This window comes from Physeter macrocephalus, chromosome 1 (genome assembly GCF_002837175.3).
Source record: "Physeter macrocephalus isolate SW-GA chromosome 1, ASM283717v5, whole genome shotgun sequence".
NCBI classification, from domain to species: domain Eukaryota; kingdom Metazoa; phylum Chordata; class Mammalia; order Artiodactyla; family Physeteridae; genus Physeter; species Physeter macrocephalus.
In genome coordinates this window covers 19,455,914-19,473,556 of record NC_041214.2, presented here as the reverse complement: position 1 = coordinate 19,473,556, position 17,643 = coordinate 19,455,914, and the positions used below count along the sequence as shown (strand labels likewise).

General features: G+C 39.4%; 1 protein-coding gene across 2 annotated transcripts in view; it reads right to left on the bottom strand.

Annotated features, from left to right (window-relative positions):
• Positions 1-12,668: 12,668 nt before the first annotated feature.
• Positions 12,669-17,643, bottom strand: part of TM4SF18 (transmembrane 4 L six family member 18) — a 38,329-nt gene continuing 33,354 nt past the window's right edge. For both annotated transcript variants that reach the window (XM_055084294.1, XM_007124327.4), the window contains 2 exons: positions 13,813-13,993; positions 12,669-13,053 (listed from right to left, as the gene is read on the bottom strand). In XM_055084294.1, coding sequence (XP_054940269.1) covers positions 13,039-13,053; positions 13,813-13,993 — 196 coding nt within the window. In that variant the 3' untranslated portion in view covers positions 12,669-13,038. The remainder of the gene's footprint in view (positions 13,054-13,812; positions 13,994-17,643) is intronic.

Here is a 17,643-nt window from a genome sequence, read left to right as displayed (position 1 = left end):
GTTTTTTAAGGAAGCTCCATACTGTTCTCCATAGTGGCTGTATCAATTTACATTCCCACCAACAGTGCAAGAGGGTTCCCTTTTCTCCACACCCTCTCCAGCATTTGTTGCTTTGGGCTGGATTACTTTTAGGGATTCTTTTGCATTCACAAAATTGTTACTCTGCTTCACTATTTTACTAACTTTGCTGATGGTTTTCAGATTAAGTTATCAGTCAATGACTTGGTGGAACCAGGACCCAGTGGCTCTGTGGACATCATTTTGCAGATACTTCCTAATGTTCCTACTTCCTATTTTCAGATACAAATATGCACAACTCAGCATGAGAAATCTTTTTTTTTTCCTTAACAATACAGTGCTGACTAGTCCTGCCTATCCAGGTTCCCTGTACCTTTAAAGATGAGCAAACAGTGATTTTGCAAATCAATGTACTTCAAAGAAAACAGAACAATTTTAAACCACTAGATTAATCTAAACTAGCAGAGCCTTAACTCCTTGCTGTTAGAAGTGGATCAGGACTCTTGTGGGAGAGGAACTGGGGGAGCTTGGTACAACTCAGAGGTACTCAGCTGCCCAGAAATACTGAGATATAAAGCAGCAAGATCAATAAAGAACATTGTACTGGAAAAAAAGTTTTTTGTCTTCTTTGTTTACCAACTGTGAACCATTTCTACTTCACTATGTATGTGAATGACACTCATATATAAGAAGTCATAGCTTCATTCATGTACTCAACATTCAGCAAATAGTTATGGAGAGTTTCTACATGCCTTGCCTTTTCCAGTTGCTCAGGGGGTAATGGCATTATAAAATCAGACAGTATAATGACTGAAGAGGGCCTGTGGGTGACGGTACAGCCACAAGTAAAATATGGCCAGACAAGAACATAAACATCATTTCTTATGTGTGCCCTCAAAGATATTGCCCAGTTTGTTTACTTATTGCATTACTAAAGAAACAACCTATCTTCAGTGGATGGCTATTCACCATCTCGAAAGTCAGTAAAAGGAATTATTGCCACAGAATTTCAGGGCGATTCCAGAGGATAATACCACAGAACTGTTTGTAACCTTGACCCTATCATGAAAATGTCTGTGGAAGCTCCCACGGTGATGGCTTTGAAAATATCGACACTCACTTGGATATGCACATTTGGATGTGTATCTTTTTAAAACAAAGTCACATTCATAATTCTTCAGCATGTTATCAGTTAAAAAATGGGTTGATTGCAAAAATTAATTTTTAATTCATTATTTGGACCCCAGGATGACTCTTCTCCCACTGAAACAATGTTCCAAGCAGTGGGTGGATTCTACCTCTGCCCTCCAAATGCCACTGTAACCCCAAATGTAGATAAATAACCAAAGATAATTGTTACCAAAAATTAGCCACTTAAAGTGAATTCATTTGGAACTGGAAACAAAATATTTTACTAGAACTTTATTGTTAGAAATGCAAACCAATTAATAAGCTTATTTTATCTTATATTAGTTTAAACTCTACTTTTTTGATTTATAAAAATGACAGTTCCACACAGTTCAATCTAATATTTAACACAATTTTAATTTGTCTTGTAAGTCTGCACCAAATTTTAGAATCAACCAAAAATAAATCAAGATGTTGTTTAGATTCAAATGCTGTCATTTTTATTGACAAAACTTTAAGAGAGCACAATATGGAGTCCTTCATTTCACTTTTGATTTTTGCAGCACTTTCACAAGTAGGGTTATTTCGCCTAAATATTAGAGGGCATCCTAAGGGAATCTCTTAATCTATAATAGTCAAATCATTCTTTAGATATCATAACCTGTTATCATACTTTTTGACTTTTTCTTTAAATGTTTCCTATCCTAACTCTGCCAGATCCTTATTTGTCAGAACCTTGTGTGTGATTTGGGTAGTTCTCCATTACTTTTAGTGTCTTTCAAATCCTGCATTATTTACATTTGATTGGCATTCTATAAATAGCACGGAGTAACAGATATATTGACACAATGGATTCGGAAAGATACTTGTGTCATATGGGAAGAAATGTTTAAATAGAGAGTAATATCAAAAAAGATCACTTTAAACAATCACTGGGTTCTTACAATAAAAATGGTAGAAGACAATGTTGGCTCTTTTATGAAAAAGTTTAATTAGAGAAAAAGAAATAATGATCCTGAAAGAGCCCTTTCAAGGACTTTATATACAAGCTGGGTATCTGACTTCAGGGGTTAACAGAATCAATTCTTTCTTATAAATGATTCATTTGAAAAACATGGATTTATTCTCCTTGGAATTCATCTTTCAAGTTGCTTAAAACATATAAACCATAATAATAGCTGTTCTGGCACTTTTAACAGTAACTTTTTCAAGCCCTTTGATAAACATGTATTCTATTCATTTTTGTGTTTTACAGACTCTTTGTTTGCCCCCCTCCCACTTTTTAGTTTGAAATTTCAAACTACAGAAAAGTTGAAGGAATAATTAATGCAGTGAACATGTGTATTCCCTTTACCTGGATTCATCAGTTGTTAACCTTTTGCTACATTTGCTTTATCTCTTTCTACATATTTATTTTTTCTCTGAATCCTTTAACAGTAATTTGTAGATATGTCACTCCTAATACTTCAGCATGCATCTCCTAAGAACAAGGAATTCTCATATATCACCACAATATCACTATCACACCCAATTTAACACTGATACCAAAAACTTGACTAATATACAGTCCATAATCAAATTTCCCCAACTATCTCAATAATGTCCCTTATAGCTTTTTTTTTTCTTCCTTTTTCTGACCCAGGAGCCAATCAAGGAACATATTTGCAATTGGTTGTCAGGTCTCTTAAGTCTTCACTATTCTAGAACAATTTCTTGACTTTTTTTGGTCCTTTATTAGATTTACATTTTTGAAGATCACTAGGCAGCTGTTTTGTGGAATATTCCACAATCTGGATTTGTCTGATTGTTTCCTCATTATTGGATTCGGGCTAACCATTTCTTGTTTTTTTTTAAACCATTTAAATTTTTTTCAACTTAAAATTATTTAAACATAATTTATTTGTAAACTTCTTTTGGCAAGAACATAGTGTAATATCACTGTACTTCCCGTTGTGTCAGTGTGCACTGTTATTGGTAATGTTACACACCTTAGTTTGGGCTCTCCTAAAAGTAGACCCTGAGATAAGAATTTGGGTACAAGTAGTTGATTTGGGATGTGACCCCAGGAAGCACAATGAGAGAGAAAGGAAGTGAGACAGGGAAGGGAAGAAAAGCCAATAAGTGAGTGAGTTAACGCTCTGCGCAACTGGGCCTCATTCCGGCTGTGGATTTTTGAGACTGAACAATACTCCCCTTCAGAATTATCCTAATGAAGGGCAAGGAAGTTATGTATTTATCTACCAACTCTGACTGGTTGAAGGTCATTATGGGGTGTTAACCCCCAAGTACTTCTGGCCTTCCCTGTGCGCTGTGCAAGTGTGCTCCTTCACCTGGAGAACATCTTCCGGTAGAGAGATGCAGAAAGTCATCTGCCTGCCCTGGAACTGTCTGCAGAAGCCCAACTGGGTGAACCAAGGGGAAATGCAGGAAGCACTGACGTGTCTGCTATACTAAATTTGGTCACTTGAAGAAGGCGATGCCTGCCAGATCTCTCCATTAGAAAGGTACCTTTCCCCTTTTTAATTAGTAATTTCAAAGGTGTTGCTTTGAGATTGAATACATATCTTATTCCCCAAACATACTTTCACTAGATGAGTTTAGTATTATTTATTCATCATTCATTAAAATAAGGGATCAAACCCTATTTCTGATCACTGAACTCCAAAAACCTATGTGTCACTACTTAGTGGCAGTTAACCTCAGCTGGGCCCCTGGACTCTTTTAGTCTGCCTCAGTCCTTCCCCCTGGCTATCTTCTTAGACATCCGGTCCAAAAGCACTCATCCTTAGGGTTTTTTATGGTATTGCAGAAGCTGACCCCAGACACCAGGAACTGCCTCTAGGATTCTTGCAAATGTTTCCTGTCAATCTCTCTGCGCTTACCCTTAGGGCTGGGTCTATCTGACTCTGCTAGAGAAGGTGAAGAGGAAGCCCAGAGCTCAGAGGCAGAGCAGAGACTTGCTCTGTCATATCCAAGAACACCAAAAGGAGCCTCATTTTCCAGTTCAGAGAGGCTGATGAAAGACCCCTCCATGACAGGCAGCATCTGTACTTCTAGAGATTCCTACCATGGTAGACCTGATGGATTCCCTAGGGCTGCAGGGTCAGACAGTGTACCTCATCCTGTCCCCTGAGACAGAGAATCCCACATCTTGCTCATTTCCCAGGCTTATTTCTAGAACGTTTTTTCTGGTCTTTCAGTAATAACTTTATGATCCTTGAGGCCTCATGCCCTGATGCCAAGAGAGCTCAGTGGTACTCAATCATCTGGGTTCTGTGTTCTTCATCTACAAAGGAATCCTCAGCTCCCAGCCCAGCGGAGGTCCAACTTCCATTCAGTGCCTTCTGCTGTATCCCTACATTAGGACCAGTGGTTCTACAAGTAGAGAACCAGAGTCTCGTTGAAGATAAAAGGGTGGAGGGGGAATCCAGAAGTTGCTTGCCCCAAAGTTGGTCTACAGATAAAAATAAATTTCTCTAAACATCTTTAGCGTTGCTCAGATATATTAACCTTAGTGCCTAGAGTGACAAGTTATGAACTTTACCACCACCAGAGCTCAAACATCCGAGGCCACACGGAGGGAACTGCAGGACCAGATCTGGGTTACACAGAAGCTGGCTGACAAATTTTGGAGAATGAGATAAAGACCTCAATATTAATGTGAGTCTCTGGGTTGCTGTGCTTGGGGGTTTTCTTGAGCTAGAATTTCCCATGACTTTCAATAGGACATTTTGTATGAAATCCACGACTGATTGTTAAAGATCCAGGAACCAACCACCAGGGTGACACTAGAATCTACCTTGGTGAACACAGCTCATCACCTGGAAAGTAAATTGTTTTATTCTGTATCATTTGAAGATTTTATCTGGGTATCTATCCCTAAAGAATATGCTGGGTTTAAAAAAAATGTTTTTAAGACTTTTTTGATGTGGACCATTTTTAAAGTCTTTATTGAATTTGTTACAATATTACTTCTGTTTTATGTTTTGGATTTTTGGCCACGAGGCATGTGGGATCTTCGCTCCCCAACCAGGGATTGAACCCGCACCCCCTGCATTAGAAGCGGAAGTCTTAACCACTGGACCATCAGGGTAGTCCCTGTTGTTTATTTATTTTTTATTTTTTAAAGATTTTTTTTTTTGATGTGGACCATTTTAAAAATCTTTATTGAATTTGTTACAGTATTGCTTCTGTTTTATGTTTTGGTTTTTTGGCCACAAGGCTTGTGGGATCTTAGCTCCCTGACCAGGGATTGAACTCACACCCCCTGCGTTGGAAGGCGAAGTCTTAACCACTGGACTGCCAAGTTCCCCCTGTTGTTTATTTTTGAAGAAAAAATAATAGCGAGCATAAACCAGTTTGTATTCAGAGAGGCGACTGTGCCACTCTTGGATGAACGTTCCTGGGAGAAGATAAGCTGAAGGTCTCCGGGTCACAGTCTGGCTCCGTGGCCCCCCCTCCAGATCTCAGGAGTGAAGTGAGTGCCCTTAGGAGATCCAAACAGTGGAGAACAGAAAGAAAGGCAGGAACAGCATCAGCACATGGTTAAGCCAAACCAAATACAGGTAAAAATCGCAGCCAGGCTTGCTGTCCTGACGTTCAAAGGATAGTACGTTGGCAGCAGGGTCCTTGCCGATGACTGCCCTGGCATTTCTGTCTCTCGAGTCACACTGCTACAGTGAGCTGGTTGCTCTACACCTGGCGAACAGGTGTTGCTCTGGAACAGTCTTCCCTTCTTTCCAGGGATTCTGCTAACCTCTCTCCTGTGTTCTACCTTCTGTTTCCTGAATTCTATTTCTTCCTCTTCTTGAAGGAAGAATTCTTTCATTGGTGGAGTGCATTTTCCAGAAGCTTCTTGGAAGGGGGATTTTTTTGAGAACTGACTCATGAGAAAGTATCACGTATCACAGAAATAATTTCCTTCAGAATTTAAAAGGCATTGCCCCATAGTCTTTGTCCAATTTAGCTGTTTGGAAGCTTAAAGCCAATATGATTCCCTATACTTTATATGGGACCTGTTCTTTTTTCTCTGGAAGCACATAGACTATCCCCTTTCAGCTGGGGGTTTTTAAACATCATTTGGTATAACCTTTCCATCTGGATACTCATGCTCTTCAGTTTCATGAAATTTTCTTGAATTATAATGATTCTGTCCTCCATCTTCTCTGTTACAGAAATTCCTGTTATTTAGTATTGGACTTCTCAGACTGACAGGTTCTTTATTTTTCTTAGTTTTAGCACCATTAAAAAAATATATCTTCCTCTCTCTGCTCTAGTGTCTGAGTAACACCTTGACTTCATTTTCCAAATCTTCTACTGACTTTTTTGTTTATGCTATCTTTTTAATTCCCAAGAGTTCTTCTTTTGTTCTATGACTGTTCCTTTTTAAATAGCATTCTCTTCTTTTTTCATGAACACAGAATCTTCTCTTATCTTTCTGAGGAATGAATGATATTTGTGGTTTTTTTTAAGCTTTCTTTTCTCCAAGTTGGTTTCCTCCAAATTGGTCTTTATTTAAATTTGTTTTGGTCTCTATCTTTCCTGTAGGAGGCTTTCATCAGGCATCTGGGGATCCCTGTCTATCTGGTGATGGCAATGAATGCAAGAAAGAGCTGATTGGAATTGAGTATGTGTGAGTGTGTATGTGTGTGTGTGTGTGTGTGTGAGTGTGTGTGTGTGTGTGTGTGTGTAGGGCTTATTGGCTCTGAATTTCACTGCTGGGTGAACTGGGTGAGCCATTTATTGAGGAATTTAAATATCATTGAGGAATTTCAAATTATTTATAATAGTTTTCTATTGCTACTGTGACAAATAACCACAAACTTAGAGACATAAAACACAAGTCCAAAATCAATGGCGCTGGACTAAAATCAAGATTTCAGCAGTCCTGGATTCCTTCAGGGGCTCTAGATGAGAATCCATTTCCTTGACTTTTCCAGTTTCTACAGGCTGCCTGCATTCCTTGATCCCCTCCCTTCATCCTCAAAACCACCACTGTAGCAGCTCCTCTTCTCTCTGATTTACATTTCTGTTCTTACATCTTCTCTCTGAATCTGATACTCTTGCCTCCCTTGTGATTACACTGGACGCATCTGCATAATCCAGGATAATCTCCCCATTTTAATATTCTTAATTTAATCACATCTGCAAAGTCCATTTCAAGGTAACATATTCACAGGCGTAAGGATTAGGACATGGGCATTTGGGGATGGGTATAATTCAGCCTACCACTGTAAGTATCTACATTTTTCCTCTTGCACTGGCCATACTCCTTAGAAAGAGACTCCAACTTGGAAAGTAAAATTCTGGCTGCTAGCATTCTGAGAGCTGAGTGGGTTAAGAGGGCTTGGAGGTGGGTGTGCCTTAGCATTCATCGTTCAGGATATACCAGTCACTTAATCTCTTTGGTTCTGGTGTAGTAGGCCTATCTTTGGTGAATCTGGCTCTCTCCAATTCAGAGACCCTCTATTTTACCCTTTCCAGAGAATAAACTTTCAGATGTTTGCCCCTTCCCAGTGGCATGGAAAGGAGAGGGGATATAAGGATGCACCCAATCCCTCTCATTTTAGAGGTCTTCCTTTACTCCCAGTTCCAGAGGAATCTGCTGCTATCCATTTGGGAGTCTTTTGAAGATTCCAAGGTGTAAATCAGGTTTTCTCAGTTTCCTCCAGTGATAACTTGGGATTTTCATGTTTCTTGAGTTGTTTTTGTCGGTTACATGTCATCAATATGCTTTGTAGCTTCCAAACTTTTATTGCTGTTGTCTCCTCCCCTAATTTCCCCATATTTGTTGGTTTATGTCTTTAAAAAAACAAAACAAAACACTTTATTGTAAATTTAATGTGATTTTAGGCAGGAATGAAATTGGAAGTGTGTGTGTGCATGTGTGCGTACTTGCATGCTTGTGGGTGTTTTCATATTAACCCAGAAAAATCATTTAATTTGTATTGCTTGTGTTCCTTGGGTCAGGCATGGATTGGCTCTTACTTGAGTGGCCAGGTTTGCGAATCCTCCCCACCTGCCCCATTACGCACCCTCAAGCTTGACTCCTTGCCTTGGTTTCCTGCAAGTACTGGAATCTTATCCCTAATTCCCATTTTCTTCTCACAAAGCAGGAAGCAGAACTGGCAGTAGTCTTTCTGAATATAAGTAGTGTTTTTCATAATAGTAACCTTGAATTGCCTCTATTCCTTGTAGCTTTTCAGTGGGATGGAAGTGTATTGGCCAGAGGCAGGGGTTTTAGGAACCTGAGTATAATGGCGATTATGTTCACAGTCTTGGAGCGTGTGATAAAAGGAAGTGCTGGTTTCTCCTTCACTCTATCTAGCCTAGCAACCTCTTACCTTTGCCTGCTTTCTCTCCCCAAATTCCTGAGGCTGTGCTGTCCCTGTGATCCTGTGCTGTCCCTGTGACCCTGTGACTTTCTTCCACCCTCTTTCCCGTCTGATGTTTTTGTGGCATTTCCAAGTCCAGCCATTTCAAATCTGCCCCAGCTGCACTTGGATTCAGATTTAAGTCACCATGGTTCTAAAAGCTTTATATGTACTAACTCACTTAATCTTCACAGCAACTCTATTATTATTCCTGTTTTACAGATTCAGAAACTGAGGCACAGAGAGGTTAAGTAAAGTTGACCAGCGTCAACCAGCTAATCAGTCAGAGTCCAGATTTGAATCTGAGCAATCTGACTCCAGAGTACATCTTTAAACCACTATGTTTAGGGCACTTATAAATCTTATCCATGCCAAACACTGCTTTATATATATAAAATATATAAATTTATATATAAATGTATATTATATGTTATGTAAACATACATATATAATAGACAGATAGATATTATAGGTTAGTGTACATAAATATACTCATTTAATCCTCATGAAACCCTAGATCAAGCAAACAACCAAAAAGAAAAGATACTGAACATATGAACAACAAAATTAACAGCTTGAAGTAATGGACACATGTAGAATCCTACACCCAATATTTGAAGAAAACATAATTTGTAAGTAATAGAACACTTATAAATATTGGCCATGAAACAAGTCTTAAAAATGTTCATAGTATCAGAATCATATATACCATACTCTGTGATCAAAATACATATAAAGTGGAAATCTAAAAAAATAACAAAAACTCATATATTTGGGAATTTTAAAGCACATTCATAGCTTGAAAAATAAATCATAAAGAAAAGTAGAAAATATTCATAACTGAATAACAAGTTAAATGCAACATTTCAAAACTTATGAGATGCAGCCAAAGCAGTACTTAAAGAAAAATGCATAGACTAGTCCCCACCTTGTCTGTGGTTTCACCTTCTGTGATTTCAACTGAGGTCTGAATATATTAAATGGAAAATATTAAGTGGAAAATTCAAGATTCAATTAAATAAGTTTTAAATTGCATGCCTTCTGAGCAGTGTGATGAAATATTATGCTGCCCTGCTCTGTCCTGCCTGGGATCCCCAGCCATTGACATCGTCCACTCCTGACATCCAATCATCATCAATATCGTCATGGCCCAATGATCCATGAGAACCGGAAGCAGATGATCCTCCTTCTGACATAGGGTCAGAAGGTCAATAGTAGCCTAACTCTACATCACAATCCCTTCGTCATTCATCTCATTGCATCATGTGGTCATTTTATTTTCTCACATTATCATAAGCAGCAGCAGAAGAAGGGTGTGTACAGAACAATAAGATATTTTGAGAGAGATCATATTCACAAACTTTTATTACAATATATTGTTATAATTGTTCTATTTTATTATTAAGTATTGTTGTTATTCTCTTACTGTGCCTAATTTGTAAATTAAACTTTATCATAGGTTTATAGGTGTAGGAAAAAAAATAGTATGTATAGGGTTCAGTACTACCGGTGGTTTCAGGCATTCAATGGGAGCCTTGGACCGTATCTCCAACAGGTGAAAGGGAACCACTATAGTCGTAAATGCTTATTTTAAGAAAAGAAGAAAGGTTAAAAATTAATAAGCTAGGCTTTCAATTTAAGATGTCAGGAAAAGTACAATGAGAAAGAAGCAAGGAAAATAAGAGAGAAATAATAAATATAAGAGCATAAATGAACAAAATGGAAATCATTCTTAATTAGGATTAGTTGGCAATATTCAATCTGAGACTTAAAAAATGGAAAGAGTACCTTCTAAAAAAGGTAAGGAGAAGGGCTATCACACACATAGCTTCATGTCCAGTTCTTTCCTATTTTAAGGTCCTTAAATGGATTTTACAGAAAGGATTAGAGGATACTTGCTTTTTAAATGACATTTTTTTTCTAATTCTTCAAGTAATGCAAGGAAAATTTGAAAATATAGAACAATGTAAAGACAAGAAATATAACTCATAGTCTCATCATTTGGTGATAATTATTAACATTTAGGTATTTTCCAGTCATTTTTCTACGTATCTGAACATTTATACACGTCTATTTATACACGTCTGTAATTGTATGGTTATTTTAAAATTTGGGTTCACACTGCACACAAAGATTTATATACAGTTTTTACTTAAAATTGCATCATCAGCATATACTCTTTAAATACAAAATTTGGGTGGCTGTGTTAATATTTGATTTATTGATAGATATACTGTACTAAATTTGACTGTGCCCCTGTTGTTAGACATTGTTTCCAGTTCTGTGGTGGAGTCATTCAGCTGACATCTGTTCATGGTCCACTCAATGTATGGTACCATAATGAATCTAAACACAATGGAGACAGTCTTAATGACAAACTGGTGGGGTTGACCTGCCAGAAGTTCATTTACAAGAGGACTGAGGAGCCTTTTGGAGAAAGAGGATAGGATGCTGGATATGACAAGCTTGTGGGCTTGATAGAGTAATCAGATACTCTCTGTATGCTGGCTTTCTTCCTCATCCTTTAATTGTTTTCCTGGCAGCAATGTCTGCATTGCTTCATTTTTGGTTTTGTAATTCAAATTTTCAAGCAAGAATAACCACCAATCTCATTTGGACAGTGTTTCACTTTAGGCTAAATCATTGGCCACTAGAGTGACAATAGGTTGCCCATGGCTTGGGTGCCAGTCCCAGTTCTGTCAGCTAAGTCCCAGTCATGGGGGTCATGTGGTACCCAACATGGCTTGCTTTCAAGATGCTCACTTCAGCAAAGGCTGTGGACAGGGCAGCTATCTTAAAGGAGGCTATAGGTTGAGCAGGCACCAAGGAGAGAGGCATTCTCCAGACTACTGGCTACCACTGCCAGGCTGGTGTTGGTAGAGCAATGTTGACAGTGTCCATGGAGGAGGGCAATGGGGAAGTGGTGGAAGTGTTAAGGCCCAATGGGTCCATGATGGAGACAGGTACTCAGCAGAGCAGCCATGAGGAACAGAAGAGCCTGGCATGAATGTCCAACATTGAGTGTCTCCTATGTCCGCTTTGGGCTAGGCCCTACGGATGATGGAAAAATATAAAACATGACTGCTGTCCTCCAGAAGGTCATGTCAAGGTTAAGTAGAAAGTTCATAAATGTTTTACTTTAAAAAATTTTTTAAAATAAATATTTAGTGGTAACTCCCCATGAAACAGGTATCAACTGGTCAGAGGTCACTTTCTATAACCCACTGAGCATGTCCTCAACTGCTCATTCATTTCAAGTCTACTTCTTGTAGCTCATCATACTCACCACCAGGAGTGAAAAAATTATGCCAATTAGCACAGGGAGAGCAGCTCGGTGCTTTGTGACCGCCTAGAGGGGTGGGATAGGGAGGGTGGGAGGGAGGGAGATGCAAGAGGGAAGAGATATGGGAACATATGTATATGTATATCTGATTCACTTTGTTATAAAGCAGAAACTAACACACCATTGTAAAGCAATTATACTCCAATAAAGATGTTAAAAAAATAATGCCAAGAGCTCAATTAGATTATATAAATTTCTGTACAACATTTTGTGGCTTATCTATCTCACTGCTTTCCCCACTGAACATTTTTTTTTTTTTTTTGCGGTACGTGGGCCTGTTACTGTTGTGGCCTCTCCCGTTGCAGAGCACAGGCTCCGGACGTGCAGGCCCAGGGATCCTCCCGGACCGGGGCGCGAACCCGGTTCCCCTGCATCGGCAGGCGGACTCTCAACCACTGTGCCACCAGGGAACCCCCCCACTGAACACTGATTGAAGTGTTATTCTGTGATGTTTCCAGATAGTCAATGCTGGAAAATATTTGGAAAAAGTGTATTCCTTTAAAGGTTGGAAAAATAGTAAACCTTTTAATAGTAAAAATATGGTTTTTTTTAAAAAAGTATTTTAATAGCAAAACATAATAAAGAAAACTTGGAAAATATAGACAAGTAGGAAGGGTATTCCATGACCCAAATCAACCATAGCTGACATTTTTGTTTAAATCCATCTAGATTTAGTTTTTATCCTGTATTTTGGTTATTTGGTTTTGTTTTGTTTGTTTTGGATAGTTATGCTTATACTGTAAACATAAATATGTAATCTGCTTTTTCACATAGTACTACCCATAATCTTCAAATTTTACATAATATTACAACTAATGAACCATGTTTTATTTAATCCTTCCCCTAAAGTTAGACTCTCTGGGTATTTCTAATTTTCCAGAATATTAAATAATTTTCAAATATATGTAGCTGCATAAAGCTTTATCTTGTATTCTTATTTATTTTCATAGTATAGGTTATAGAAATTGGATTTATTTGATCAAAGGGTATGAACATTTCTGAAGATCCTGACACATATAGCTTAGAAAAAAATTCTAAATGGAAGGCACTTCCAATGAGGAGAATATAAACGCCAACTGGAGAAAAAAGCCATCATCTGAATATGGCCCTCAAGTCCAAACAATAGACACAGGTAGATGACCATATCTTGATAAAGAAAAACATTCTTGTTCTTATTCAAATGATTCCAGGCTATAAAAAAAAAAAAAGAAAGAAAAACAAAGTGAGTAAACTTGATTTGATTAATAATCCATAATCCAAGTAGCAACTTAAACTTATAGTTTATATGCAAAACATGATAAAATAGGAAAATATCTATTTGAAACTACAAGGAAAGGTATTATACATTATATGTTAAACAAGATACAAGATGTCTCATTCGTGATTTCTCTTTACTCTGGACTTGCTGGATAGGTTTAGCAGTTTCCACCATAATTAAATTAACGTTAATATTTTAGCAGATGAAGCAGAAGTAGTTTCAATAGGATAAAGACATATTTCTCTTCTTCAAAACCACTCACTAATGACTCAATATAAAGAAGGATTATTTGAATGTAGCAGCATTCAAAAGAGAAATTAGATCACTGGGATTAGGTTGTGAGCCTTCGATTATTTTATGAACAGGGACATTCTCAATAAATGGTAAGATTTCTTTGAGCTTTGAGTTATTTCTACATAGAAACATTGCTCATTTAAAACACCTGTGGTGTTTTCACCATACAGCATGGAATGTGATTTTATAGTTAGTCCATCGATTCAATCCATTTAGATAAGCCAACAGACACATTGGAATATTAGAAAAAATGGAGGTGTTAGAGGTTGAGTAAACATGAGGGCAGTAAGAATGGAAAGAAAATGATGGAATTCTAAAATCCATCCAACAAGATCCATTGAATCCTGGACAGTGGGGGTAAAATGGAGGAGGTACAGGCGCTAGTGGGGTTCTGTTACCTGGATGATGACTGAATAGGTTCCACACAGTATCTTGGACAACTGAACGACTACTCTGATGAGGCAGACAATCACTTGAAGCCCACTGAGAGCTATGAGAATAGAAAATAAGATGATGTTCCACTCCACTACATGTGCTGGTTCCAGGCACTGAATCCATACGCTAGAATCTGTAAGGAAGCTGAGAGAGAGGAAGGAAATGGTCAACATGATGCATGGCCAAAGACTTGGTCCAAGGACGAAGGCTACAAGTTTTCATATGTTTGGGAAATTAAGATACTGATATATGATTAAAAAACAATATTATTAAATGTGAATGAATATATAAAATTATTCAGATACATAATTAAACACATAGTATGCATAGCACAGGGCTATGCTTATTATGAACATGGTGCCTGCCTCAGACAATTCTAATTCACTTAGGAGGCAAGATGCATACTGAAGAGTTCAACAGCAATGAAAGGCCACACATGTCAATACCAAGAGAGGTAGAGATTGCCCATTTCCTAGGAGTCCAAAGTTAGCCTAGGCTGTCAGGGACAGGGCTGAGCTGAGCTAGCACTGGATATAAAATCACAAGGTGGTAAAAGAGCAAAGAGAGGGCTTCCCTGGTGGTGTAGTGGTTGAGAATCCGCCTGCCGATGCAGGGGACAGGGGTTCGAGCCCTGGTCTGGGAAGATCCCACATGCCGCGGAGCAACTAGGCCCGTGAGCCACAACTACTGAGCCTGCGCGTCTGGAGCCCGTGCTCCGCAACAAGAGAGGCTGCGACAGTGAGAGGCCCCTGGTGGTGTAGTGGTTGAGAATCCGCCTGCCGATGCAGGGGACAGGGGTTCGAGCCCTGGTCTGGGAAGATCCCACATGCCGCGGAGCAACTAGGCCCGTGAGCCACAACTACTGAGCCTGCGCGTCTGGAGCCCGTGCTCCGCAACAAGAGAGGCCACGATCGTGAGAGGCCCGCGCACCGCGATGAAGAGTGGCCCCCCGCTTGCTGCAACTGGAGAAAGCCCTCGCACAGAAACGAAGACCCAACACAGCCAAAAATAAATAAATAAACAAACCAATGAACTGACATTAAAAAAAAAGAGCAAAGAGAAATGATGCTATTATTCTTAGACTCTGTCCCAAAGCCTTTTAGAACAATGGTTCTTAAATTTGAGCATACATCAAGATTATCTGGAAAGCTTGTGAAAATGCAGATTGCTGGGTCTCAGCCTAGAGTTTCAGATTCAGAAGGTCTGGATGGGGTGGAGACTTTGGGTTTCTATGTTCCCAGGTGATGTTGATGGGGTCTGGGGTCCACTGTGTGTTCTGCAGCTCTTAAAAAGGTTGAGATTATGAGGTGGAAAAGCAAAAGACTGAATGGTTCAATCAGTCTAGCGTAGCACAGGATTTTGAGAATTAAACCACCTCCACTTTTAAGATAATCTTAAAACCATGCTGAATTATCCTGTCTTTTGCCCACTTCCAGGTCAGCTATGGCCATTAGCATTTCTCCAAGAGTGACACTCTCTTTGTTGAACTAAATCGAAATTAAAAACTGGTCTTCTCACAAAAAAAAAAATCACCCCAACAAAAACAATCAAGCCCAGTTACAAGGCCGAGCTGTTTGTAAATATCTTGTTAATAGCAAGATGCCTTTTTTCAAAACAGCAATTCAAGCAACCTTGGTGCCAGCCAAGTGGTCCTTAACTCTCTCTTTCCTCCCTTTCTTTATTTCTTATTCTCTATGCTCTGGGACATTCAGAGGCACTCTGAGAATTTCTTGGTATTGTTAATGGACCTTAGGTCTCAAGGGGTAAACAGCACTGAATATGGAGTCAGAACTCCTGAATCTGTAGGATCTTGGGCCAGGGATTTTACCTCTTTGATCTGGACAATGGGTATAAAATATCTAACCCTAGGGTTATTGTGAATATTTGATGCGACGTATGTAAAAATGCTTTGGAACCTATAAAGCACAATACAGATGTAATTTCCTGTTATCATTTCCCTAGACCCACTTCATACACCCTCCTACTCCTAACTCAGTCTCAGACACCAGGGAAGCTAATCCCTTCAAGATCCTCACTCTAGACTGTTCCCAGTATATACTCTGCACAGATCATCCAACACTTTAAAGCAAGATGCCTTACAGGATCTCTCTTTTTCTCCTAGGATACGGTCCTATTTATTCTTCTTGTATAAACGGAATGAGTCATAAGTGCACTGTCAGAGTCTGGAAGGAATAGAGACATTTGCCCTGATACTCATTCTCTCCACAATTTCTATACACCGTTGAACACAACACGTACTTCGTTATGTTATAATTCTATCCATAGCTACATCTGTATATCTAGTTCCTCACGACACAGTGTACTGTGAGAACACTGTTGTGATTTATGCATCTCTAAATGTCCGTGTCTAAGGCCTAAGGCAGTGCCTGGGGCATTGCAAAGATCAACAAATGCTTGTTGAATGAAACTGATTCAGGATCCTCGCTGGTCACCATGCCAGCGGCTGAACTGAATGGCTGAACTTGCTGTCCACTTGGCAGATGGAAGACCATCATGTGGTATAGAAGGTTATGCGAAGTAATGATTTTAATAATAAAATCTGGCATGTTGAGAACTTATTAAATATAAGCTGTGCTTTACTTCTGTTTAATTTTCAGTTCTGTGAGGTAGGAATGATTATTATCTCCAGTTTACAGAGGCTCAGAGATATCCAGATATTTGTCTTATTTGTCTAAGTCCATACAGCTTGTAAGTAGGAGACGGGAGACTTCAACCCATATCTACAAGCACTGAAGCTCTGTGCTCTAAGGGCAATGTTCATTCTAAGGCTTCCATCTCAGCAGAATGTTCTGTCAGATCTGCGTGAGTTTCTAGAGGGAAGTGAACCTGTGTTATTTATCTTTGATCGTCTAGCACCTAATCCAAGGCAGGGACATAGTAGGCGCTTAATAAATATTTGTTGAATAAATGTACATATGAAGAGGTGATTTGGACAACATTAACAGCTCTTCCACCTTGCATTCACCAAGTCTTGGAAACTTCTTTAGGGGCCCAGAAACTTAGCTTCCCTTCATGGCCTCCGATTTTTCACCTCTAAACACCTTTATAGAGCTGGAATCAGGTGAATACAAATATCAAGGGCAACTTTAAAGGAAGAATGAAGAGGCATGTGGGCAGCCTCAGATTCCTGCATTGAAATTGGAGGCTTACTTGTTTTGGGGGTGGGGAAAAGTTCAGGGGCTGGTGGCATAAAGAACGACTCTTTGTACCCAGTGGGACTTTCTACATTAGGGTCCCCTTTCCTGAGCCCTTTCAATCCCAAAGGAGTGTCTCCTCCAAGTGTTCAGAAAGACCTGAAGTAATTTTCTAGGTTCTCCTGACCTGAGGGAGAGCTCTGCTCAGAGCATGGGGTACCTCGTGGACACTTTAGAATAAAGGCAGCTATGGGCACAGAAGCAGTTGTGCTGTGCAGGCTGAGGTGAGCAGGTAAAACCTCAAACGGATGTGGGCTTTGAACAATAGAGCCAGCCATGGGGAGTTGAGAAGAAAGTGTAACTTTCTCAGGGAATGGTACCGACACCCCCTCATTTTATTCCATTGGAATTGTCCGTGCAGTACAAGACAGGGAGAGATTGAGTAGATCTTCTTGTATCTCTGTCTGGGCCCTGCTCCCTCCCGAGCTGGTAGGGCCATGAGCCAGCACAATGCCAGTGTGAGGCATTCTGTGATCCAGGACTGGGTCCTTCAACACTTGACTGAACTACCAGCCTTCGGAGCAAGGCTACCCCTTGGACTCTTCTTCAGTACATGCTCGATAAGCTCTTGGCTCCTTC